The sequence below is a fragment of the Ambystoma mexicanum genome, chromosome 3p (genome assembly GCF_040938575.1).
Source record: "Ambystoma mexicanum isolate Mex_15411 chromosome 3p, UKY_AmexF1_1, whole genome shotgun sequence".
NCBI classification, from domain to species: Eukaryota; Metazoa; Chordata; class Amphibia; order Caudata; family Ambystomatidae; genus Ambystoma; species Ambystoma mexicanum.
The window spans coordinates 106,150,439-106,177,523 of NC_090925.1; the positions used below are offsets into that span (position 1 = coordinate 106,150,439).

At 47.6% G+C, this 27,085-nt stretch overlaps 1 protein-coding gene across 2 annotated transcripts in view; it reads right to left on the reverse strand.

The window, feature by feature from the left end:
* The window catches only part of LOC138580131 (zinc finger protein 300-like), a 558,246-nt gene that overhangs the window by 68,694 nt on the left and 462,467 nt on the right, over positions 1-27,085 (reverse strand). For both annotated transcript variants that reach the window (XM_069650435.1, XM_069650434.1), the window contains exon 7: positions 20,668-20,727. In XM_069650435.1, the coding sequence (XP_069506536.1) occupies positions 20,668-20,727 (60 nt within the window). The remainder of the gene's footprint in view (positions 1-20,667; positions 20,728-27,085) is intronic.

Here is a 27,085-nt window from a genome sequence, read left to right on the forward strand (position 1 = left end):
TGAGCTGCTAAGATATATCTGTCCATTTCTGGAACTCCCAGGCCACCCAGAAGTGGGAGACGCATTAGGATTCGTTTCTGGATCCTGAGTTTCTTACCTTGCCATATGAATTTGAATATCGCCTTTTGCAACTCCTTGATCTTGGCTGGAGGTATGGTCACCGGGATTGGTCCTATTACATAGAGAAGACGGGAGAGGACAGTCATTTTTACTGCAGTGATGCGGGCGAACCACGACAGCTCCTGGGAACACATCTGAGCATGTCGTCCTGTAACTGTTTCCATAGAGGAGTTATGTTTGCCTGATATAGCTTCTTTGGTTCTCTACTGAGGCAGATTCCTAGATATTCCAGCAATTCCACCACCCAGATCACTGGAAACGTCCTCCCCAGCGCGTCAATCACTTCCCTCCTGGCCGTAATATTCATGGCTTTTGATTTAGACAAGTTTATAGAGAATCCCGAGATCTGGCTGAATTCCTCCAGCTGCGATATTGCTCTGGGCATCGTTTATTACAGATCTTTCATGAAGAGTATAATGTCGTCTGGGTATGGCGCGATTTTGTGGATCTCCTGGCCAAACTTCACACCCTTGATTCTGTCGTCTTGTCGGACTGCATAGCGCATGTTTGCATCACCATCGCAAAGATTAGGGGGGGGAGAGTGGGAACCCCTGTCGCGTGCCCCTTCTAATCTTAATGAACTCTGTACTCTGTCCGTTGATCATAAAACGTGTCGATGGGTGTTGGTAGTTAGCAAACACCATCTTGGTGAACTCTGGACCGCATCCGAAGCGCTCTAATATCAATTTCAGGTATCGCCGGTCCATGCTATCAAATGCCCGAGTGGCATCCATTGAGGCCACTGCAGACGCCTGTTGTGTCTGTTGCCCCGCGTCGATGACCTCTATTGCCCTACTTACGTTATCCTGCATGTGCCTGTCCATGATGAACCCCGCCTGGTCATCATGTATTATGTTCGGGAGGATTTTCATCAGGCGAGAGGCCAGGATCTTCGCGTACATTTTTGCATCAGTGTTCAACAATGCTATGGGACAATAGCTTGTGCAACTGTGGGGATCTTTTCCCGGCTTCAAGGGCAGTATGGTTATTGACCCCCCCATATCGGGTGTGATCCTCCCCTCCTCCGTTATTGAGTTATATATCCTTGTCAGCGGGCCGAGTAGCTGAGTGCGGAATCTCTTATGGTAATCATTGCTGAGGCCATCTGGGCCTGGTGCCTTATTTGCTGGCAGTGTGGAGATGGCGTCGCTGACCTCTTGTGCGAGATCGGGCCCCCGAGGCTGGTTCTATCTTGTTCTGCAATCTGGGGCAGGGGGAGGGAGCCCGCATATGAGAGTTGCCGTCCTGGGTCAAGGTTCTCGCTTCTTAGGAGTTCCTCGTAGAAACGCTGCATTATCTTTTTTGTCCAGATCCGCTGTGTGTGGTTTCCCATGTACGTCATTCAGTTATGCTATGTAATTCCGGGCTTTTCGTTTTCTCAATTTCGCAGCGAGTAAACGATTTGCCTTGCCCCCATGGATGTAATAGGATTGTTTTGTGTGTAGCAAGGATTGGGCCACTCGGTCCGCGGTATGGTTCTCCAGTTGGGTTCTGATTTTCCAGAGCTCTCTTAGGGATGTTCTTGAGCAACAGGACTTGTGTTGGGCTTCGGCGGCATTCACCTCCTTTTCCAGCTCGTGCGTCACCAATACCCTTTCCCTGCAGTATGCCGCTGCCTGTGACATAAATTCTCCCCTGATCACCGCCTTCCCCGCATCCCATATTAGCTCCTAGCCAGTCTCCCCAATGTCATTTTCTTTAAGGTAATTGTTAATGGTGGCCTCTATATGAGCTCTTGATGCTATGTCCTTCAGGAGGATTTCATTTAACCGCCAGGGTGGTTTTGCCTTGTTCCCCTCGGCCCCCTAGTCTACTCCCACCAACACCAGGGCATTATCAGAGTGACATTCCACTCCTATTTCTACCCCGGTTATTTGTGGGACTAATGTGGCGGAGACTAGGATAATGTCTATTCTGGAGTATCCGAGGTGGACGGCTGAATAGTGGGTTACTCTCTGTTGTCCCCTTGGAAGAATCGCCATGTTTCAATAACTCCTATTCTCTGAAGAAGCGATCCAGTGCCTGTCTATTTTTCTGGTCAGCTGTCGTGGGAGTGTTTTATCCAACAGTGGGTCCACGACGCAATTATTGTCCCCACCTATAATCAGTTGGCCCTCACACCAGCTGCCCAATTTGCCCAGTAAATTCGTTATGAACAGGTCCTGACGTTCGTTATGGGCATAGATGGCCAGGATGGTGTACATTCTACCCTTTATCAGCCCCAGATATCTCCACTCTCAGTCTCTACGGGCTTGTGTTTTTTGGAAGTCCAGTGCCCTCCCGATTAGTATGGCGACCCCCTTCTTCCTCCCCCCGCTAGATGCAAAAAAATAGCTGTGGAAAGGCCCGATGGGCCAATCTCCTCTCGTCTTTAGGGAAGAGATGCGTCTCCTGTAGGAGCCCGATCGCTGTCTGCATGGCTTTCAGTCTGTCCAGTACCACCGCACATTATATTGGCGAGTTCAGGCCCTGTACATTCAGGGAAATTATCATCTTTGACTCAGCCATTTGAAGGGAGAAAGTTTGCGCTAATTGAACCTTTAAGTGGGGCGCTCCGGTGTCTCACTCGCCCAACCCGATGGTCCTCTCCGGCTTTCTTATTAAATCACGGAGCCCTCTTTCGCATCCCGCTACTGTTCCCTGTTGCCCATCTGAGATTCTGTATCACTTAACTATACTTTGGACCCTAGATCCCCTCCTCCCTTCCTCCCTCAACCTCCCACCCCCCGCCCCACCTCTCTCCCCCCATCATCCCTCCCCCCTGTGTTCCCCGTGATCGGGATCCCGAAGAATACCCCTCCACCCCCTGATGAGCCGGAGCGTTGGATCACTGTGAGATACAGTGGCTCCGAGTGACCAGGAAGGTCCAAGACTCGGAGTGAGTTTCAAGATGTGGACATGCCCGCTGCAGCTCAGGCAAGCCCTGATCATGTCAGAGTCAACTGAGGCTTTATGCCGCTCGTTAGGGAAGCAGCAGGAATCAAGGCTATCGTCGCTGAGTTTCTAGTCGTGATTGGGTGGCTTGTGGACCCGCCAATTTTGGTTCCCGCCTAGGACTGCTTCTTTGTGGTGTGGACCATTCCCAAGGGTTGGCCCCTGTAGAAGGAGAGCCTTGTGCTGGACTGATAACTACGCTGTTCTGATCCTCCACCAGATTCAGCAAGGTGAGGCCCTTGTCGCAGGTGCTGATCCTCCTCGTTTTGCCCTCCCAGGTAAACATCAGGCCAAACGGAGATGACCAGCTGTAAGATACCTGTCTCTCAGAGAGGGCCTTCGTAACTGGTCGCATGAATCGTCTCTTGTGGAGGGTTGTGATCTTGAAATAGGTGAATTGGGGGGCCGTTGATCGCCAGGTCTGTTGTGGTCCTGGCGGCTCGTAGAAGGCTCTCTTTCATAACATACGAGGTGAGGGCCACCAGCACGTCCCTGGGCCGTACGCCAGGGTCCGTCTTCCTGAGCCCCATGCAGTGTATTCTATCAAATCCGATTGATTCAGGCACAGTGTCGTGCAGCATATTGCTAATGTCTGTTGCAGTGTTTCCTTGAGTTCCCCATCCAGGACCGAATCAAAGAGGCCTTTGACTCTGATATTCCATCGACGTGACCGATTTTCGAGGTCCTCGGCTTGCAGCTCGAGGTTATTTGTGGCTGCTGCTATATGATCTAGTAGTAAGCTTGTCTGTTTAGTTTCTTATGTGAGGTTAGAGAGGCCATTTTCTACTGTATCAACCCGTTCTCCCAGTTCGTTCACCTCCTTGCGGACCTCGTTCAAAGAGATGGTCAAGTCTTCCTTAAGCTGTCCGATTTGGGTTTGGAATGCATTCCTCATTCTCATTTCCATACCCTTCAGGGAGATCAACAGCTCCTCTTTGTCTGTAATCATTGCGTCTCGGGTCGGGCAGAATGCGATTGTTTGGTCGAGCAGTGACTGCGGTGGTGCTTGATCTTGTGGCTGCTTTTGGTTCCAGCACCTGGCGAGTTGATTCTCCAGTTGTTTCCTAGAGGATCCCTTCCCTCTTTGGGGTGCACTTTTGGTTCTGGCGCCTGGCATCTGGGCTGTCCACTCGCGTTTCCCGCTCTGGCGAGTCTAATCGCAGGGGTTCTCCAAGCTGGATCCGTCAGTTTGTTCGCTGCCTGTGGATCCTATCTGGGTCCCACCCACCGGGTATGAGGTTTCCCACTTTTGCTTCTCCTTTATTGTTTGTTATTGCTTCGGTTCTAGATCCCTGGGTTCCAGGAGCTATACCGCCTGTGTTCGGGGACTCATGCTTCCCGGTGGCTCCCGAAGGGGGGGGGGCAATAGCCTTCGGTTTTGCCTCAGGGTCTGTATGAGTGACCGAGGTGCTAGAGTCTCGACAGTTCTGTTTTTGGCACTCTGGGGACTGCTTCAGCTCAAACCCGACAGGGGACCGATCACCCGGATGCACCAGGAGGAGTTCGGGGGCCAGTGCCTGCTTTTGTATTTGGCCCCTATGAGACTGAGCCCATATGAGTAGCCAAATGTTCTAAGGTGGGAAAATCCGAGCTCAGGGAAGCTCCCTGGGACCAGCAATCTGCTTGTGACTCTTCCCGGGTTCGGGTCCCAGGGCCCCTGCAGGGCTAACCGGGGCACACTTCCCTGGATAGGGAAGCTTCCACGGGGATTGCTTACTCCCCCACACCTCCTTACCCGCTATTTGATGTGGGTGAGATTCAGGCGGGGCGGTCGGCTTTGGCGTTGCTCCCTTGCACTGCAGAGGAGGAGCGTTCCACTCCTGGCGGGCTGTCGACTGCTCTGATGTGGCAGAGGAGGACTGGCCCCCTCACTCCCCTGGGCCCGCTTGACTCCGGACTTGGGTCGCCAGCCGCTTACTAGCTTCCAGGGCTGTTTACTGTTGCCCTTCACCAGGCACACTCTGCCGGGGTGGGCCCAGCCGTCGGCCCATCCGTAGGTTCTCCGATGGTCGGGGCTGGCGGGGCTCACCTCCACAAAGGGTACTGTTGTCACTGGGCGCCCACTGCACTTTCCTCTCGCCAGTGCAGTGGACCTCCGTTGTTCGGAGCTGGTGAGGGATCACAGCCGCAGGGCTCCGTTCACTACAAGGAGACCTCTGCTGTCTCTCCTGTTCGGCAGAGCCACCCTCCGCAAGCCGGATGGCCGATCCCACGGGCAGGACCACGCCGTCCTCCGCTCCTCGATCACTTGCTTTAGGCAGGGTTGCAGGATCGCTCCGGCTGCTTACCGGATCCAGTTGCTGATCGGACCCGGGACCAAGGTCATAACTGCTCAGCTTGCCACAGTTCGCTGAATGAAGCCCCCTGCCGGAGGGGGCCGGGCTCTCCTCCCCCACACTCGATCTGGCTTCTGGCATCGGCTGGAACCTCAACTGCACGCTCCACGGGGCCTCCTGACTTCTGCCCAACTTCACAGCTCCTGCCTTTCCACTGCGGGCCACCGGGCCGCCTGGGCTTTAGTGAGGGGGACTGCAGACACCTCACCCTTGAGCAATTTTGAGGCTCACTGTACGGATGTAAGGTTGCTTTGTAGGGTGCTTTTGACTCTTTTCTTCTCTTGCCTCAGAGCAGCACCGGGGATGTGTGTCCGCTTCAGCTGGCGGCCATCTTGGATCGCCGAAATGTGAGATTTTTTCCTATTGGCCACTTGAATGTATTTGTTTTATATTTGTATGCCCTTAAAAAGTAAGTTAAATGAAAAGAATGCTATTATAAAATGTATGACTGTTGCTCATTAAAACATTTTAACTATTTGTAAAAACATTTTTAGTAGTTCCTGAGTTGGACACACATTTGCAGAGTGTTTGGGTTAGGACCTTGGAAGGTTTTCCAAGGCATTTATTATTTGCACATTTTGCTTTTACAAGCTGGTACCAGTGGTTGATCACTAACCCACGCACCTTACAGCAAAATGGAAATGTTTCATGATTTAAAAGAGTTTGTTTCACAAATCTACGTAATGTGGTAGTGCTCTTACACACTGCAAGTTGTTTGCTCTACTGTCTCTTCTTAGGACAGGTTGTCTGAACAAATAAAAGAAGAAAATATTGAATTGTAGACTGGGATTTTGAAGTTTATACCATTGCAGTTTATTTTCTACTCTTCCTTTCCACATACGTGCAGAGATTGTGTCAAGGCTATAGTCCGGAGCAAGGTTGTAAGAGTGCTGTGCATTAGCAGAACGGGCATCACCATGGAAAGTGCAGGTGGTATTGGATACCTTTTCGGTTTTCATAGAGTATGGAGTGGTGTTGTGCGCAAGGGCAATCAGGGTTTTGTTGCCACTTCACAAATGTGGACTGCAGTAATTCAGTGTTTTTATTGCATTCAAGTGGAGGTGCACGAGTATAGTATGCACTGCATTGTGTCCAGCACAGTAAGGGGGGGTGGAAGAGTAGATCACATAGTGCATTGTATTCTGGACGGTTAGTGAAGGTGCAGATGTAGAGTGTCTAGTGCATTGAGTTCTGCATTGTTAGTGTAAGTGCAAGATTACAGAATGTAGTGCATTGTGTTGTTCATGGTTAGCTGAGGTGCAAGAGTAGAGTATGTAGTGCATTGTGTTCTGGACGGTTAGTGAATGTGCACGTGTAGAGTATATGGTGCACTGTGTTCTGCATGGTTAGTGAAGGTGGAAGGGAAGAGTGTGTAGTGAATTGTGTTCCGCATGGTTAGTGGAGGTGGAAGAGTAGAGTATGTAGTGCATCTTGTTCTACATGGTTAGCTGAGATGCAGATGAGTAGAGCATGTAGTGCATTGTATTCTGGAAGGAAATAGAAGGTGTGAGTGTAGTGCATTGTGTTCTTCATGGTTAGTGGAGGTGGAAGAGTAGAGTGTGTAATGCATTGTGTTCTGCATTGTTTGTGGAAGTGCAAGAGTAGAGTATGTAGTGCAACCTGTTCTGCATGGCTTGTGGAGGTGGAAGAGTAGTGTGTAGTGCATTCTGTTCTGCATGATTAGCTGAGATGCACAAGTAGGACATGTAGTGCTTTGTATTATGGAAGGTAATTGAAGGTGCAAGTGTCGAGTGTGTAGTGTATTGTGTTCTACATGGTGAGTGGAGGTGCAGGAGTACAGTATGTAGTGCAACTTGTTCTGCATGGTTATTAGGAGAAACATAACAGAGAATGTTTTTGTTCTACTGATAGTTCATTGTAGGTCATTATCACTAAAATGCTCACCTTCATCAAGCAGGAATATTCTCAGTATTAGTAATAATTATCATAATATATTGTGTTCCTATGTAGTGCTTGTTAGGGAGAATTCTCATAAATGTGCTAATTCCCTTCACCTTAGAGACCCCCCATCAACTTTGCTGGATTTTGAGGACTTGATTTTTTTTTACCTGGGGAGAGTGCAAGCCTTTTTCCCCCCACTCTCATGTGTTTTGATGTGAGTTTTACTCTTGTGTTCTTTGATTATGGAGTTTTAGACAACTTCATAGGCATCTTTTCATGTGTGTTACACAGCACCCTCAGTGCAGTGACACCGGGATGTCTTTTTTGACTTCCTAAAGGTTTAAATACCTTCTCTGAGATAAACTACTGTTTCCCAGAGAATGTAAGGTTAAATTGATTTCACTAGTCTTTTTAAATTCCTAGTCCCAGCACACACTATATTCCAATAGAATTGATGGAGAGGTTACCTAGTATCCCCTATGTCTAGAAACTCATGTAGCAGTCCAATGCTACCCTTTTCTAACGAAATGGCTGGTGGCAGTGGTTTTACAACGAACTACCATGATTTCTCCCGACCGCGAATACCGGTAGCTAAAAATCGCAAGATGGCGTCTGAGCCCCCTTTGTTTAAACAGGTCACGATCTTCTTTTTTCGCCATTTCTTTTTGGAAAGGTCCTTCTAGAGTTTGTCTCTGCGCGCCAAACCAGATTTGGTCCCTTTGGAGGGCTTCAGGAGTGAAGACCGCCTCTGGCACCCGAGTGTCTGGGGGGTGGGCAGGAAGTGTGCTTAGGCTCCTAGGAGACCCAAATGCACTCTGGCGTGATTGGCTGGCTGACTGTCCGGCAAGGACAGCCATCCTGCTGGGGGAGTGGCAGCTAGGCTGGAATGAACGGGAGAAAACTGTTTAAAAGGCGAGTCTCTTGACTTGGAAGGCAGAGTCGACCAATGGAACGAAGGAACCGAAGATGAGCTGGAAGAGGATGGCTGCTGCAACTCCTGGACCGTTGGTTTGCCCGGTGAAGTCGGCTGCAGGTCCGAATCCCCAGGGAGAAGCACACCAGTTTGTGTGCTTGAATACAGCTACCGGAATCGAAGATTTGTCAGCTTTGTGACCAGTCCCTGTGCAGTGCAGGAGTCCCCCGGCGTTCTCCATCTTGTCCCCACGACTTAGGTTCAGGAACAGCGAGATCTGCAGGAACTGCCAGGAACAGAAGTCTTCAGCTGCATCTTTTTCTTCAATATAAGGTACTGTGAAAACCCGACCAAGATAACTTACCTCTCACTGCGAAAGTGCGTGAAACTTTGGCAACTTGCAGGCCTAGTCGGCTTGTGACCCGACATATTAATCTTTCTTCTATGAACTACTTCTGAGAAGCGTGGCAAAGACTTTTCCGTTTAACTACCAGAACCGTTTTTACCTATACAAGACTCTAGCCCATTGACTTTGGCCTACCTATTGCATTGAATCAACTCCTCTGGTGAACGCAAACTATTTGCACTGTTTAAGAGTAACTGTAATCTTCGTTTTATAATCTTATGCCCTTTTGCTCCTACGTCAAATGCTTTGAATGCCATTTTGCTCCTCCTTAAAAGTAGTTTAAATGTCACAGAACCGGATAGTGTGAAGTACTGTAGTATATTTGTGTGAGATATTGATTGCCTCCTTTTAGTGAATGTTTTCTTACTGTGTAATAAATTAAGAAGTGTTTTACCAAGAAACCTGTGATTGTAGCCCTGTGTGTAACACTCTTTATAAGCTCAGATTCCCTCTTGAGATAAGCCTGGCAGCTCAGCTCTCTACCAAAAACTGTGTGGTACACTCTTTTTGCTTACACCTGTAGTACTAGTTGTGTGTAGTGGTCCCAGAGTGTACTGCATGCAAACTTTTCCTAACAGTGCTTCATTGTTAGGCAAGATTATGGTATAGGTCGGTCTGTACTACACAAGTTGGTAGAATGACCGATCAGCCAGACTTATTTCAAGAGGGGTAAACATGAGCTGTAGCATCGAAATCCACACACACAAGTTTTTTTCGGATCTGCAGCAACGTGGGAAGTGATGCCTCAAGATCACGGCATCACCGCATGGAGGCTACCCCTGATGGCCTCACCACCCCAGCCAAAAGGTAAGCCCAATTGGGCTAACTCCGACCTACTTCAACCGATCGATGGATTCCTCGGAAATATTCATCCACATTTGGCACCTTGCTGCCGTGCTATACTGAAAGTCTTTATCGAGTGCATTGTTTCATTTTTGGACATGCACGCGTGTTTGCAGAAGCCGAGCTTCCCATTCATCCGCTCTCAGCTGTTGCTTTGAAAATGGCTGCCTCACCATTTTAAACCGCACCACTTCATATTTTGAAAGCTTAGCCCTGATTGGTTGGCTCACCAACCAAAAAGAGCCGATCTTGGAGCTGGCAGGCAAACGCCAGCCCCCCACCAAAGGCCCACACTCAAGGACACCGTCTGTGGCTGTCCGTGGCGACGGCCACCAACAGACCGTGACACTTGTGCATGAATACTCAGCAAGTAAGTCGCGCTGTTCCCTCTCACCTGCTCGCAACACATCTCCTTTATCCAGATTCAATAGTCCTTTAGCTCGGAGCTACTGCATTTCCCTCCAAATGCCCACCTTCTTAGAGTACAGACAATCGCTCCATTCCCTGCCAACCCGCTGCCAACCTTGCCTGCAACCTAAGGCATGCCTACCGTCTCCGGAGCCACGCACACTAAGCTAAATTACTAAAGCGACCTGTCTTCCGCCACCATGTATTAGCCTTCCGCTTTCAAACCACAGACTCACCTACTACGTATGCACATTATTGCATTACAGCATCTATGTTGCCTGTCTCTAGAATGATTACCTCAGGGCGCAAAGCCCACCCTGAATGTACTAGGCATCCCCCGGCCCTACCATTTTCCCTGTATATGCTTCACACATGTGCCCCAATCTCATGTATCATTGCCTTGTTAGATTTTCTGCTCCTGCACCCTAGGACTCTGCCTGATTGAGGCATCCTGCTGATTCTATGCACCAAATTTTGCTATGCACCTTGCTGTTCAAATGCACCAAAATATAGATTTTAGGCCCCCCCCTGAGTGTTGCACCTAGCTGATTCTAAGCACCAAATTTTGCTGGTGGCACCCACCCTGCTGTTCTAATGCACCAGAAATATTGATTTTAGGTCCCTGCCCGATTGTTGCACCTAGTTGTTTCTATGCACCAAATCTTGCCTGTTGCACCTTGCTGTTCTAATGCACCAAAACTATTGATTTGCCTGACTGTTGTACCTAGCGGCTTATAGGCACCTAATATTGATTGCTGCACCCTGCTGCCTTTGCACCAGATTCTATGCTCTTGTCTGCTCTACACACCTAGAAAATGTTTATCAATTCACGCAGGATAGATCTTGTGCCCCCTAACGCTATACGTAGAACATCTACTGAAGAGGACTACATCCCAGTTAGGGAGTCTCGCCTAGCACTCTCAACAAAATCTACAAATGGCTACTGTACTTTCCAACCCTCTCAACATTCCTCCAACTCACTTCCTACTTAAGTCACCTCCCTTTTTGCATTTGCATTCCGTAGAATAGTCCACCTCTGCACGTCACTGCAATCAGCCTCCGCCTCAGCTTGCCTCCTGCACTACCTCTTAGTTACAAACTTCTATCCTCACGAACCCAGCAGCACCAACTCGTAATGTACCCATTAGAGATAGCAAATATACACCTTTTCATAGACACCGGGCAACCCTCCCTCCCTTCAATCCACCGCAAAGTTAACTGTGTTAATACCACCGTAATCACTGAAGCATCACAGGACCAACCCTGTCACCTAAAAAACCAACAAAAAAATGCGGACAAATCTCACATCAAACCATAAGGGTACCGACAGCATCGACCCTCTGATTCACCTGAAGGGAGCTCTTATTAACACAAGCTCACTCCCTGCCCACGCTCTTGACATTGCAGACCCTATTACAACTAAAAAGCTAGACATCGTTGCTATCGCGGAAACCTGGCTCCATGCAGCCTCGGGTTCGGCCATCTCCCTAGCTATCCCGGAAGGCTACACTATCTACAGGAAAGATAGAACTACAACGGTTCCATGTGTTCATATATTATTTTTAAATGTGCGGGGGACACCCCAGCAACACCCGCTCCCACAAATTATCCCCCCCAAAAATATCGCCCATGGCGAGACAAACTACCATATGTACGGCGATAATTTTGGTGGGGATAATATGTAGGGATACCACAATAACTAAAGGAGGTGGCGTTGCTTTCATTGCTTAGAACTCCTTTGATCTTAGGATCGCAGCAGAACTTCCTTCACCCTCAGGTGAAATAATTACTATGACAATGGCCCTTACACACACCTGCACCCTTACTTTCCAAATAGTGTACAGACCCCCTGGCCCAATATTCTCCTTCGAAGATATTACTGCCCTACTAGCCTCCAACTCAAAACCCCCATCAAAGATCATTATCATGGGCGACTTTAACTTGGGCCTGAACGACCCCATCAACATGCAAGCAAATTCCCTTGCCAACTCTGACAGAGCAAGGGTTCAATCATCGTATAGCCAAACCCACCCATGGCAAAGGTTGCACTGTTAGGGAGAATTCTCATTCTATGGCTAATTTCCCTTACCTATAGAGTCCCCTGGAAGCTTTGCTGGATTTGAAGGGTTTGTTTCTTTTTCCTGCTAAGAGTGAGAATCTTTTTCCCACTCTTAGGCATTTTTGTGTTTAATGTCTATGGGATTTTCTCACCCCCATAGAAACCATCTTTACTCACATGTGTTACACAGCACCCTCAGTGCAGTGACACAGGGGTGTCCTAGCGACCCCCAAACATAGACTCCATACCCTGGGACTGACTACTGTCTCCCAGGGCATGTAAAGTCCCCATTGACTTTACTAGTCAATTTTTATGAACTAAACCATCTTACTATGGAGGTACTGGAAAGGGTTAATAGTTTTTTCCTTATGTTCATTTTCGAGGGGGTACCGTACAGTCCCTCTCTCAAAGGTTTCTGGCTGGTGGCAGTGGTTACTACCATAAATATTCAACCGTGAATATTTTTCTATGGGATTTTCCCATTGTTCGAGGCTACCACTTTTTCTGACAGCTCTAACATACCGCTGGTATATTTTAATATTAACTTTACTCTGGTAAGTTTTTTTTGCCAGAACTTTAATATAACTTCTTTCTCGTGTCTTTCTCTAAACTCCTAACCCAGGACGGGGATCCTTTGTTCGTCCTTTTGGCAGGCTTCTCCCGAGAAGCCCTCCTTTCGGCGCCACTGAGTCTGGGGTCGGTCCATTAAGTGGGAGGGGGAGTAGGACCCCTGGACAGGGTTGCCTCAGCAACCCATGTCGCACTCTATCCTGATAGGCTGGAGAGTCTCCCGCCAAGATGACCACTCCACTGTGTGAGTGACACCAAGGCTGTATAAATGGGGATCTTTTTTGCATAAAAGCAGGGTCCTGAGGACTGGAAAACAAGACGTCGCCACTGAAGAAGCCGTGGAGGAGAGAAGCCAAAGACATCTGCAACGACTGAACCACCGGTGTGGCCCTGCTGCAGCATCTCACCACTTTTCTCCACACGACGAGAGGAGATCTTCCTCTGCAAGAGCCTTCTTCCCTTGAGCTGGTGGGGCCAACCAGTTTGCTAATCGCCTTCCCGGACCTGCCTTGGTCGAATCTCCCGTACCCTGTACTCGGAGGCCGGATAGCCAGGCACCAGTCCACCCGGACCGCGTACCTTTTATTCGTTGGGCAACACCGCGGCTGGTTTCATCCCTGGGTAGTGCAGTAACTCGAACCTTCCTCCACTAGAGCCTCTCTTCCTCTGCTGGATCACCCGAACTGCAGGAACTACCAGGAACAATCGCCACCGCAGGAGCCACTTCTTCATTTTAAGGTACATTGTTCCTCCAGGCCGCCCTTTCATTGCGGTAGCACTAAAGGTGTTTTAAATCCTTTACCTACCTGTTGGGTTGGCTGCCCCTCTCTCTTAACATTGTCTTTTCAACTTCTGCATCCAGCTACGAGAACATTTCGCTCCTGGGCCCTTGCCCTGTACCACTGACTCTGGCACAGGCCTACTGACTCTGGTTACATTTGTTAGACCTGCTTTCTTTAGATTGATTTTCATCTAGAACTGTGTGGTGCACCTAATTCTTACAACTACCCTTTCCTTCCCATTTTTAAACCTTGTGTAATGCCATTTTGCTCAGTTTTCAGTTAGGTATTGCCTATACGGATGCACTGTCTTGCTTAAACTGGTCCACAAACATATGGGAAGTGTTGCTAGGGTGTGTAGGAAACTATTTCTAAGTAACTTGTGCTTTACCTCTCTTGTAAGGAATTTTTAGAGTATCCCTTGTGTGTAGTCTTCACTGTGCCATTTTGCTCAGGTTTCACTCTGGTTCTTCACTTGGTCTACAATTTAACTTGAGAGTGTGCATATTTTTCCTTTGACCTAATTTAACTTGCTTGATGACTGTGATACATGTGTTTTATTAGAAGTGTATACAATAAATATATAACTACTTTTTAATACAAAGCTTTGGTCAGTGTTTCCTTGTGCCATAGTATTGTAGACCTATTGTGTAAATCCTGAATACTGCTCATCTTCCTCTTGAGATAAGTCTGACTGCTCAGCCACAGCTACCAACTAAATCTTTGTGGTACAGACTGATACCAAAGGGGATTTATTGCTCTCACCTGTAGTCCTAATCTTGTGTAGTGCTCCCTAAGGGAACTGCACAGGATTCTGCCTAACACGCATCCTAGACTGGATTGCAGACTTTAAAATTGTGTCACTGATATCCTCGCTAACTGCCCGTGTCCATGGTCCGACGACAAGCGCATCCTCTTCACAACAGCGATAACCTCTAAACTGGCTTAACCCACTCTACTTACATCATCTCTGTACATCTAGAAACCAAAAAAACATCAATACAGACAATATGCCATCCCTCCTGGTCCCAATAACTAACATTCCACACCCTCATTCAGACCCCACCTCCCTGGTCACTCTCTACAACACTACCATCTTAGCAGCAATCGACAAAGTAGCCCCTCTAAGTGTCCAGAAAACTAAACCCATGGCTCATGCCAACTCCTGGTTCACAACACAAACGTTATGGGCTGCCAAAAGGTCAGCAGAATCTAACTGGGGAAAACACCATCAGAGAATAAGACCCACTTCCTTGCCTTAACTAAAGAATATAAGGCAGCCACCATTAAAGCCAAAGGAGACTCCTACAATCTGAGAGTCCAGAACGCCCAATCTAGCTCCAGGGAACTCTTCATACTTCGCGAGCTAGAAACGTCTGCCCCTACCCCGGACCACTGTATCAAGGACCAGCAATGGTGCTCGAACATCCAAAAGGCTCTGGCAGACAAGATCACCCTCCTGCAAAACAAAATTGAAATAAAAAAAGCAGTACTTAACCAGGAATCGACACCTGAAGACACCCCGCCCATATAGCAGCAAAATGTTCACAAATTCGCCTTCACTCCCTTGACTACTTCAGAAACCATCAAAATTATCAATGGACTCTAACCCTCTAGATGCAAAGGGGACATTTGCCCCACCATATTCATTAAATAGTGTGCCAACGAACTGGCCCCCTTCATTACCTCGCTCATCAACAGTTCCTTTGCTTCTGGGAAAGTACCAGATGACTTAAAAGAAGCTTGGGTATTACCATTGCTAAAAAAAGAAAACACGCTGGATCCAAACATCCCAACCAATTTCCAACCCATCACCACAGTGCCGTTCCTACTATAACATTTATATTGTACAGATTCAAAGGTTTCTTGAAACAAACAATCTCTTAGGCCTTGGCAGTCTGGCTTCCGCCAGGTCATGGAACGGAAACAGCACTCCTGGATCTAAAAACTCAAATGGATCAGATCAAGGACCGAGGGGACCTATGCATTCTCCTTTTGCTTGACCTGCTTGCAGCATTTGACTTCGTCAACCACAAAATCCTTCGCCATCATCTCGAAACAGCTGCCCATTTCTCCCCGGGGGCCATAAACTGTATTGAATCGTTTCTATCCAACCACACCATGAGGGTCTTAGCCTCCTCAGCTGCTACCCCAGCCCTAGTCTCTTGTGGTGTACCACAAGGCTCTTGTGTATCACCCACTCTATAAAATGCCTTCACCAAACTACTCTTCGACAAACTAGACAAATTGGTGTCACATATACAAATTATGCGGACGACACCCAAATACTCCTCCCTATCACTGGCTCATATGACACTGACTTAGACACCATCAACAAAATCTACCTCATCATCCAAGCTTGTATGGCACAAAATGAACTATGTCTTAATGATGAGAAGACAGAAGTACTCATCATAGGTAGCAAATAAAAACTAAACAACCTTTCACAACAATATAAATCCTTCAACATTGATGGCAATACCATTAATGTTGCCATAGAAATATAAACCCTTAGGCGTCTAGATTGACTCAACCCTATCATTAATAAAACAGGTCAATGCCATTGTCTCCTCATCGGCATATACCTCCAAACTAATCAGAGCTAGCAGACCTTTTGTCATGGCCTTGGGCCCAGAACCCCAGACCCTGCACCATCAGGGGACGAGATCAAGAGGCAACACAACCCTTTATTGTCCCTAGGGGACCATACGACTTGGAAAGCCCAGCTGGACTCTGCACCAGGCTCATAAATAAATGTGCACTAGCACATTTTATTTGGTGCAGGTACTTGGTTTCCCCTGCAGGGGCCCCCATGTGCATTGGCTCGGGCGTGGCTGCTGGGGAGAGGCAGAATGCACGTGCAAGCATCCTTTTAGGAGTGGCAGGGTGGGGCTGATGAGTCATGGCTATGTAAGGCTGCTCTGCCTCAAAGCACGTGCTATGCGTTATTCTGCTATTGCAGCGTAACGCTCACCGCCGCCTAAGCGCATCTTACCTGCTTCCAGCTACCAGCCTGAGAGCATCTTACCTTGCCTCAGCTACCAACCGCAGCACTTACCTTGCAATCCGTTTCCTTCGGCAAGCATCATCGTGGACTCTGGCATTCATCCTCCATCGCCAGACCTCTGTATAGCAGCACTTCAGCCCGACGTCGTGACAGACGGTGCTTGCAAGGGAAAAAGACGAAGACAAGGTTAGAAACCACTAAGACATTACGTTTAAAGCCGCGCTTAGACAAATCCTCGCGCTTGACCTAAAACCAACACTCACCATCTGTTGGAACATTGTGGACTCCATTCTCTTCCCATTTGGCCTCCCTTCTTGCACTACAACTACCGTTGGGACGCATATCACCTATTAGGAGAAAGCGGAGGAAAGACATTATTAAAAGGATACAGACAATCAAGAATCAACACTGCAATATTTTAAAAGCCAAAAAAGACACTTACCTTTAGGAGTGGTTCAGCCACAGCCGGTCTGGGCTGCCACGCATATGGACCAGTGAAGGAACTCGGTCCATTCATCGCGCCCCTGCTGTGAGAAGCAGGATGGAGAGTGAGACTATATGGGTCGGCGCATACTCACCACATTCTGGGAAGAAGGGTTTGAGAGAGACAGCAGTCATATAGCAGCCTTCTCACGATCTCTCATATCCTCGCAGGGGCAGTGCCAACAACCAGCGCTGTCCACAGCACACGAGCAGGGGAAGAAGCCTGACAAGGGGATTTCACTTCCAGGGAAAGCTGAGACCGTGCCCCAAAGTCCCCGCAGAGACCGGGTGACCGTAACACCTTTCCTCACCTGACAACTGCATTACCCTGGCCAGAGCACTCATCCGCTCGAGGATCGACTATTGCAACTCACTCTTTGCAGGATCCAATACCAGAAACATCAGCATACTTCAAGTTGTGCAAAACAATGCGATCAGGGCTGAGCGAGACATACCCAGACATGAACACATCTCATCACCAAGACGCAACATGCATTGGCTCCCAGTAAGGAACATAATTAAATACAAAGTCCCATCACTGACCCATAAATGTCTCTCAAACAATGCCTCAGTTTACCTCTGCAATCAAATCGCAAAGACCCAGTTCAGCAGACCCACCCGCTCCTCCCACACCAGTCTAATCTCCACGGTGAGATTCAGGATCCAGAAAGCCGGAGGATCTAGCTTCCCAGTGGTTGCTGCCCAACTTTGGAACACTCTGCCCCCATCACAAAGAATGGACACATCCCTATGCTCCTTCCGAAAAAAAAAAGAAAAAAAAACCTTGCTGTTCAATCAAAATGCCTGCTAATCTAGCAAAATCCTCACTGCCTGTGTATCCTATGTTTTTTGTGAACAATGAAAAAACCTTACCGATAGCGTATTCTGTATGTAACCTTTGTAAATTTCTCATAATATTGAAAACCTTACCTACAATGTATTGTGCATGCCAATATCGCAAAATCTGGTGGCCCCTCACCCGTTCGCACCAAACCTTTCTCTGTAACCTCTTCATTGTATCTAAGTGATTAAGCTGTAAATGATGCTTGTAACCAATCTCGTTAACCTAGATACCTCTGGGTTTTGTGCCTTATATAAATGCTCAAATAAATAAATAAATAAAAAACAAGTATCCAAATAACACTTGCACTCAAGGTTTTCTAGTAAAATAATTATGTATTTAACTGTCAGTTTTAAATAAGCATTCTTTAAAAAGGGCAGTGTGCAACAATAAAAATATACTTAATAATACTTTCTCAGAATCAAGGCAAAGCAAGTAGACCCTATTTAGAGAGGTTTCATACACACTTCCTACACCCTGGGGTGACTTCAATTACTAGGACAGTATGAGCAGTTATATGTCAGGTATATACTTTGTAACTTTCTGAGGTTGGTAAAGGAAGAAAGGTTAATGGAAGAAAAAAGGGTTAACAGGTTCTCAGAGCATGTGAGCACTTTTTAAAATCCCCCAATGAAGTCTAGATAAAATCTTTCCCAGCATAACAGTTTCAAACAAGTTACCAGCTATGAGGGACAGTTAGACTCAAAGTCAATGGGTCATAAGGGTCTGGAGGGAGCCAGGACAGCCAAAGTCAATCTGAACAACGTCTATGTAGCTGATACACCTCTTAGATAGCACACACATATTGCACAGAGTTAGAGTGTTTGTTGTAAAAATCACTGTTGGGCCACAAGCTGCCACACTTGTGAAAAGTTAGAGCTAGAATAACTCCAGAAGGCAGCTACTGCAAATCTCAACAGAGACAAGCAAGCTACAGACAAAGAGGTAAGTACCCTATAGTCAGAACAGTTCCTTACGTTAGAAGAAGAGGATCCAGCTGGCTTCTTTCCTGGTTGCCGACTTGCAGATCCTGTGTTACTGGGCCTCAGTTATGGGGACAAGAGGGAGGACGTCTGGAGGACACCTGCACAGCTGTTCGGAGGTCGGCTGCAGATCTAGGCTCTTTTCAGTTCAGCAGAACTTTGTGGTTTCAGCTACCGGTAAACAGCACCACCGCAGATCTTGAACACTTGATGGACTCTCTTTGCTCCTTGAGTCCAGCACTCTGATGAGGTGACTCTAGCTTGGGTCGTCCTGCTTCTGGCGGGTCCTCAGGATATTCCTGGAGCTCTGGTCCTGCTTAAAGACGATGCCCTCGACTACAGATTTCTCTACCCCTGGCACTCAGTTCCAGCAGCAGCATAGAAGTACAGCAAAGTTGAGGAAGGTCTTCCAGCAAAGTTCGTCTTGGGGTTAGTTGGTCCCACTAATCCAAGGGAAGAAGTCGTCCTCTCCGGAGCTTCTCTAGTCGGTTCGGAAAAGCAGTTTCAGCACAGCAGCAGGGCTTCACTGGGCAATTCAACGGTCCAGCAGGATGCAGCAAGCTTCTCTTCACGATTCCTTCGTCTGATGTTTCATCCAGTGGTCGACTGTCTTCTGTTCAAGAAGCTTTGGCTTTTATGCAGGTTTTACTCATTCATGCACAGCCTAGCTGCCAGCCAGCCAATCAGCACTGGGTGCATTCAGGTTACCAAAGAGACTAAAGACAGGGAGTTTTGGGCACCTCCCTCGTTTCAGCACTGAAGCCTGCAAAAGGCAAAACGACCAAAAGGGTTAAACCTGGTTCGGAGTAAAACCCAAGAAAGACTTCACTAACAAGAAATGGTGAAAAAAGAAGACTGGGGCCATTTTGACACAATGGTCACCCATGGGTGCTATTACTGCAGCTGAGTGTTCAGCCTGCGGTAGAAAAGCACACTTGTAGGAAATTAAACCACTTCCACCAGCCATTTAAAGTAGTGAGGGTAACCAACATTTTTACATGAGTAAGTAGAAAAAGGGGACACTAAGTAACCCCCCAGCACTCCACATAAGATGGTGTGTGCTGGATCTACAGAGAGAAAAGTAAAGTCAGTTTCACTTTACTATTCTGGGGAACAGTAGTTCTTACAAGAAAATGTATTTAAACCTCAAGAGGAATATAAAGGATTTCTCTGTGACACTACAGTGAAGGTGATGTGTGTCACCATACAAAAGGTAGATGCCTATGGAGTTTGTCAGACTCCAAAAACAAAGAAAACACAGAATCTAAATCAGACCAAAAATACATGAGAGAGAAAAAGGTCTCATTCAAGGATATACATTAAAAAGTCCTAAAGTTCAGCAAAAGAGCTGGGGGTCTGTAAGGTGGGAGGAATTAAGCACTACAATGAAAATTCTTCCCACCATTCATGCCACACTCTTCCTGCTTCTAACCACTATAATAACAGTGCCACTTGTTTTGGCGACCACAGAAAGATGAAAGTCTATGTCGGCCCCTGCCATAGCTACTCATGTAGCTATCCACCTTTCAAGTAATGTCGCTCTTCGCTTATAGAAGCTTTCAATATGTACAACCCAGCCATACATTTACCGGGCTCAGACAGACGTTGGCTTTATGATTTCTGGGATTCGAAGTTGCAGATAAGTATTTCTGTAGAACTCTTACAATCTGTTTTAGTATTTAATTAGAAAACATACACCAATAGTGTGATTTAATTGTATCCTCTTGCAGGGCTACTACTTTTGTACTGTGGTGGAGCATGACTGTGTAGCTGGTAAGTAAAGAGTTTTGTTTTTTACCAGACCGTATTAAGAGGTTTCTGAAAACTGTAGGGACCAGAGGCCTGAGGGCCGAGTCTCCTCCGGCACCACCATATCTGAAGAGTACACCTCTGTGTTCAAAACGAACATGAGCTCCTTTCTGGAAGAGCTGAAGAGGGAGCATACAGTTGTGCCATTATTCAACTGCCCCTGGCCGCACAACCATTCAACATGCTTTTTCATAAATAGTCAAGGAAAAAGGTTTACCAGGAATCCTTTATGAAGGTATTTTCAATACTTTATTAAGACCAGAATTAAACTCACCTTTGGCTACCTTTGGTTTGGGGTACTCGTGGAATCGTGGTTTTTCCTTATGCTGAAAAGCTGTAAGCAGATAACAACAAGATAAGCTGTAATAACGGAACAACTATTGAAAATAACACACTTAAGGTGAATAGACTGAGGGAGGAGCCTTTGCTGTTGGATACTGCCCACCCCCAATTTACTATCAAGACAAAGCTGAGGGAGCTAACGTTGCGGAAAGGTATTATTCGAAGCAGTAATATCCCCATCTGAGGTCTACAAAGCTATTGCACTTGGTGATCAAAATAAATAGTGTATTCAATGCTGCTGCATTCAACATGTTTGCTAAGAGGTCAATAACAGAGCAATGGTGCATTCCCAGAATTCTGATTGGCTTAGAGGAGGTAAATAATTACTTTCCAGTGCTAATTTAAATTACAAAGGCATTTTTTTCTTACAAGCAATATTTTTTTTAATTAAATGAACGAGAACATTCTGGAGTGTAGACAATTGACCCAATGATATCTTATTTCTGACAAATGAACATTTGTTTATAGAAATCATAAGATGCAAATTCCATGTACACATTCACCGATGTCAATGTTTATCACCTTGGGCAGCGCATAACAGAGTTCTTAAAACATTTCAGACTTTTATACTTACTTATTTGCTGGAATGAATTCACCCCGCCTGAAAACGTTGCCTCAAAAGTGTATAAATATCAGCCATATTGAATGAGCCATTTTTAGTTATAGATGTTAAGTAAGAAATACATTTCTGGTCTCCCTTTTGCAAACTGGACTTGTAGCAAGCCAGTTTTTTTTCTAGACTGTCCCACCTGTACAGAGATGCTTCCATGGCACTCCATGTTGTGTTTGGGCGAGTTTTCCCATTCAAAGTTTGTCAGGGAGCAGAATGGTGGTAGCTATGTATTCTACTTTTGACACCACCACTGTGTAGCCTTTGTCCCGTGTTGGTAAAAACTGGCTCCATGAAAAGGCGTAAAGTGACTACCAATGCATTTTTATGGTCCCACATCTTCGCCAATTTGTTTGGGCTCCCTGTTTGCGAGTCCGCAATGGCAGGAATTGCCATTCTGCACATGTGAGCTCCTCCCAGAACTCACAAAGGCATCACTCCAAAACGTGTGCCTCAGACACCTCAATCCACATCTGTAGGTGTTTGCTCACGAAAGACGTGCTTTGCTTGCCAATTCTGATGGGATGGTCACCCAAACATTTAAAGCTGCAAAATTCAGGATTGGCGGGCTCGGTTAGCCATATCCCTGCGTATGTCTAGTGCGACCACGAGCCATTCTACAGATTTGTACCCTAAACAATGTGCTTCAATGTCTTCTATCTGGCATAAAAAATGGAACATCAGTGCCTGCAGAATTCTATTTATTTGCCTAAACTTTCTGGATCCATGGTATGCATGAGCCTGAAACAAGAGTCGCTGCTACCTTGCGGAAACCACAGTAAAGCCTATACTGCTGCTCAAATCGTCCCTGCTTCCTTTGTGCGGTCATCCTGGGTCAGACCTCTGCAGGTGCTCCTCCTTGCAGGATCATTCTGTGTCTTGTCCTGTGGGCCTATGTGTTCACCGAGCATCGGTGTGTCCTGTTTTAAAGGGCCACCATTCTGTTTCTCCCTGCTGCTTCAACAGTCGTGTCTAGCTCTTTGTGGGTCACCTTCAAGGGGGAATCCAGTGCCTTTCTTTGGCCAGCTGTCTCCGAGGCATCTGTATGTAGACCCTGCAATAGGAACGGGTACCAAGATCAAAATTAAATCCGGGCGGCAAACCTACATCTGCACTCGACTTCTAGGCTTCACTGCTTGCTTTCACTTATCTGGTTCACCATCCCAGGATCATCTGACTTAAGATTAGCCACTGGTTTCGCCCTCTAATGTCTTGGTTCTTAACCTGCAGTCCTGCTCCAAAGCCCCTCGGACTGCAGCACCAAGTGCAACAGAGCTTCTGCTCCACCCCTGCATCCTTCCTTCTTGGAGTCTCTAGTTGTCACACCAGGGTCTAGATCTCTTGTGGTTGGGTCCAGTAGCTGCTCCAGACTGAGGACTGCGACATCAGAAGTTCCTGGGGTGTGCAGTTAATATTTACCTTTTCAATATAAGCACAAGCTTCCTTACAAACTCCTCCTCCCTTTTCTTAGTTCTTCACCCTTTCTTCCAGGGAATGTGCCCTTGTTTTGGCCTGTTGATTAGCTGTGCCAAGTGTGATTTTGGTTCCAGGTTTTACATTGGTCCTTGCTCGCACTACCTCTAATGAACATTTGAATGTCTGTGTGTGGTTTACTTTACAGTGGTTAATTGTGGAATTTGTCTAACATCTTCCTTTCGTATCTACAAATGCGACTGATAGTGTCACTGCCATCTTGAAAATTCGCTGGTTCTTGTGTTGGTATTTGCAGCATTCTGTGCGTACCGGAAAAAGAGCTGCAGACCCTGGCTGCTGCTCTACCCGACACCGAGGACCACAGTAATTCAATCTCTTCTGTTCAGGATCTTCTTGGGTTGATCATGCCCAGGATTCGCGCTCGCGCTGCCGAACGGTATACCGGTTGGCACAGGGGAGGGTGTGTGTGTTCTTTTGCTGTCTGCAACAGTCGAATAGGGGAAAGAGTTACCCTAGTAAGCTCGAGGATGTTTCCTGCTAGTAAATCAGCATTAGGCTACATTTCCCTAAAGTGTTCTTTCAATTCTTGTAGAGGAATCCCTAATGTTAGCTTCTGGTGATCTTTAGAAGCAGGGATCTTTAACTTTGGTGGGTGTACTATCGCGTTGTTGGTTGGTATACCTGCAGGAACCCACTCCTTCCACCCTCTAAGCAGTACATCAGGAAGCAGCCAAAATAATCAAGCCCCTAGTGGCTCACCGCCCAAATAAAATGACCTGTATAATGTTTGGATAGGAGTGTGGCATGTTTATGAACATTGTTTGAATCTGGATTCTTAACCTATGATATATAAAGGGTATGTGTGTGTTTTTTTTTTTTTTAAACATGTTTATTTTTGATCGACACACCAGAGAAAAGTAAATTACAACATACTATTTCATGACAATCTGTGCAGCTCATTGATCATCTCCTCCCCTACCAACCCCATTTCCGTCCCCCAGCAGTTAACGTCCAAATCTTGTTCTTCTGTCCGTTCTATCATCTCCGTGCTCCCAGCCGTTAGAGCGTTTGCTACCGCTCGTGGCTTAAAAGTTAGTGCTGGATAGCTCTGGTCTATTACTGGGGACCAAATGTTCGTGAAGCGGTGAAGGAGGCCTCTGTTTGCCGCTGTGATCTTTTCTGCGACAAAGATGTCCCAGAGTTTCAGCCACCATAGGATCATCAGGGGTCCCTCCGGCGATTTCCAGGTTCGTGCCACCGTGATTTTAGCGGCCAGGAGGAGGTGAGTAAGGAGGGTGGCTCTTCTACCCGACCTTGGGTATATGCCTGGGAGCGGGGCTCCTAATAGAATTGATTCTGGCTCCAAGGGCAGCTTTATCCCAGTTATGTCTGCTATGGTGGCGATGCATTGGGCCCAGAAGTTTGCAACCACTGGGCAGGACCGCCACATATGGATGAGCGATCCCTGTAGGCCTCATCGACGCCAGCATCGAGATTCCAAGGCTGGGTTGAAATTATATAGCCTAAGTGGTGGGTAGTACCATTTTAGAAGTAGTTTATGGGTACACTCACGATTAGTAATGCAGAAGTAGGAGGCCCGCGTGCGAGACCAAATGTCTGACCAGACCTGGTCTTCTTTTGGGTGTCCTAGGTCTGTTTCCCATTGGTTCATGTAGGTTGCTCTAGCGACGAGGAGATTTGTCTGCAACAGCTTGTACATCGCCGAGATTCGCCCTCGGTGTGGGGGATCTGCGATTGTCAGCTCTGTAGGGTCTAGATCTGGGGTCGCTGCCTTGCGTGTTGTTGGATGGGAACACCAATGCCGTAGTTGCACATATGTGAATCTGTCTGTTTCCGCCAGGTCAAAGGTGTTTTTGCATTGTTCAAAGGTGAGTGGCCGATTCCCCTCAAAAAGCTGGCTTAGGGAGCTCAGGCCGCCGGCGATCCAGTTCTTAAAGTTCACTAGGTGGGCTCCTGGGGAGAACGCTGGGTTATGAAATACCGGAGAAGCTGGGCCTAGGCCTCTGGGGATTCCCCTCTGTTTACGTGTCCATTCCCAGGCTTTTACAGTCTGCTTAGAGGAAGAGAGGATGGTCGGCCACGTTCTTCGGAGGACGGGCGAAAGATGCAGGAGGAAGCGGAGGGGGAGGGGTAAGCGGGATTGTTCAATCTCAACCAATCTAGGTCTGTTCTAAACTTATCGTCCAGCCCACAGTGTGAGCCAGCTGGGCCGCGATCTGGTATTTCTGAGGGTCTGGGACTCCTAGGCCTCCTAAGTTCGGGCTGCTCAGCATCATCCTGAGCGGGATCCTTGACTTTTTACCTTTCCAGATGAAGCGTAGTACCTTCCTTTGGAGGTGCAATAGTGGGGACTGGGGGATCAAAACTGGAATGGCCGAACAGGTGTAAAGCAGCCGTGGAAGGAGGTTCATTTTACATGCCGCTATACGGCCCAATAGTGAGATCTCCTGTGAGAGCCAGCGAGTGAGGTCTTCCTCCAAGGTCTTGAATAATGGCTGAAAATTCGCTTGGTTGGTATCCTCCGGTCGGGCTGTGATCTGTACTCCTAGGTAGGGGATGGACTTTTTGCAGAGTTGGATAGGGCAGAGGGCTCTGAAAGAATCCTTATCTTCCTGCTCCAGTCTCACCCCCAGAGCCGATGATTTCGTGATGTTTATCGCGAATCCTGAAACTTTACCAAAGCAATGAATTTCTGCCAGGGAGGACCTCAGCGATTGGGTGGTGTCCGATATGGTTAGTAACACATCATCTCCATATACTGCTATTTTATGTTGAGCGGGACATACTTGGAGGCCTTTGATTCTGGGGTTCAGTCGGATCCTTTGGGCTAGTGGCTCCATGACCAGGGCGAAGAGCAGGGGAGACAAGGGACATCCTTGTCTGGTGCCACATGATAAAGGGATCGGGTTAGATAGGAAGCTGTTAACGCAGAGCAAGGTCTTCGGTGATTGGTAGTTCGCCAAGACGAGTTTCTGAAATGTGGGTCCAAAGTGAAAGGACTCTAGGGTGTATCGGAGGAATGACCAATCTACTTTGTCAAAGGCTTTAGTCGCATCTAAATCTAGCACAGCCAATTTACGTGCATCTCGCTGAGTGACTTCGACCAGGTTTAGGACCCTGCGGACGTTGTCTGCAGCGGATCTGTTCAGTACGAATCCTGTCTGGTCTGGGTCGATAATGACTGGGAGTACCCTGGCTAATCGGTTAGCCAAGACCTTTGAGTAAATGTTAGCGTCCAGGTTTAGTAGGGAGATAGGTCTATACGCCGTGATGCCTCTGGGGTCTTTTCCTGGCTTCAGGGCGAGAACCGTGATCGATTCCTGCTTTGATGGGGTAATGGACCCTGAGGTAGCGAAAGAGTTAAAGAGCGATGTCAGGGGGGTCACCAGCTGCGTGCGAAAGACTTTGTAAAAGCGGGTCGAGAATCCATCTGGACCCGGGGCCCTTGGTTTGAGACTTTTGATGACTTTGTCGACCTCCTCGCTCGTGATCGGGGTCTCCAGCTCGTCTCGCACTGTAGGGGCGATCCGGGGAAGCGCTGCGTGTCGCAGGTAAGAGAGCTGCTCTTCGGGCGATCTCGGGGAAGCTGTCATCGTGTCTGTGAGGTGAGCTACTGCGATGTGTTGCTTGTCTCCCTCTGCGAACTGGACTCTGCCCTGGGAATCACGGAGGCCTAGGATGGAATTCTCTTTCTGGTCTTCGCCAGCTTTTCCACCAGAAATTTGTTGGCTTTGTTCCCTTTGGCGTAGTAGCTCTGCTTAGTTCTGGCGGGAATCTGAGCTGTGTCTTCAGCGTAATGTGCTTCTAGCTTCTTCCGAGCTATCTGCAGGGCTCGATGGGTTCTGGGCATCCAGTTTTTTGCTTTAAATATAGCTTCCGCTCTCTCCACATCCTCCTGTAAGATCTGGCAAGACTGACGCTTCGTTTTGTGGTAGGCCGCTCCTTGGGAGATTAGGACCCCTCTCACAACCGCTTTCATTGCGTCCCACGTATGGGCCGGTGAGGTGTCCTCGCTCTTATTTTCTTTGACGCAGTCTTTGATGGCTTTCGCTACCACATCCCTTAATGACATGTCATTCAAGATCGGGTCATATAGGGACCACTTGCGTTTTGGGGGCGGATCAGGGTCATGGGCTCTTAATGTTAGCATGACCGGGCATGATCCAATAAGATTCTGGGACCTATGGTTACCTCATCGGTGTAAGCCAGTACTTGGGGGGAAGCCAGCAGTAGGTCGATGCGGGAGTAAGGTCTGTGTACATAAGAATAGAATGAATAGTCGCGG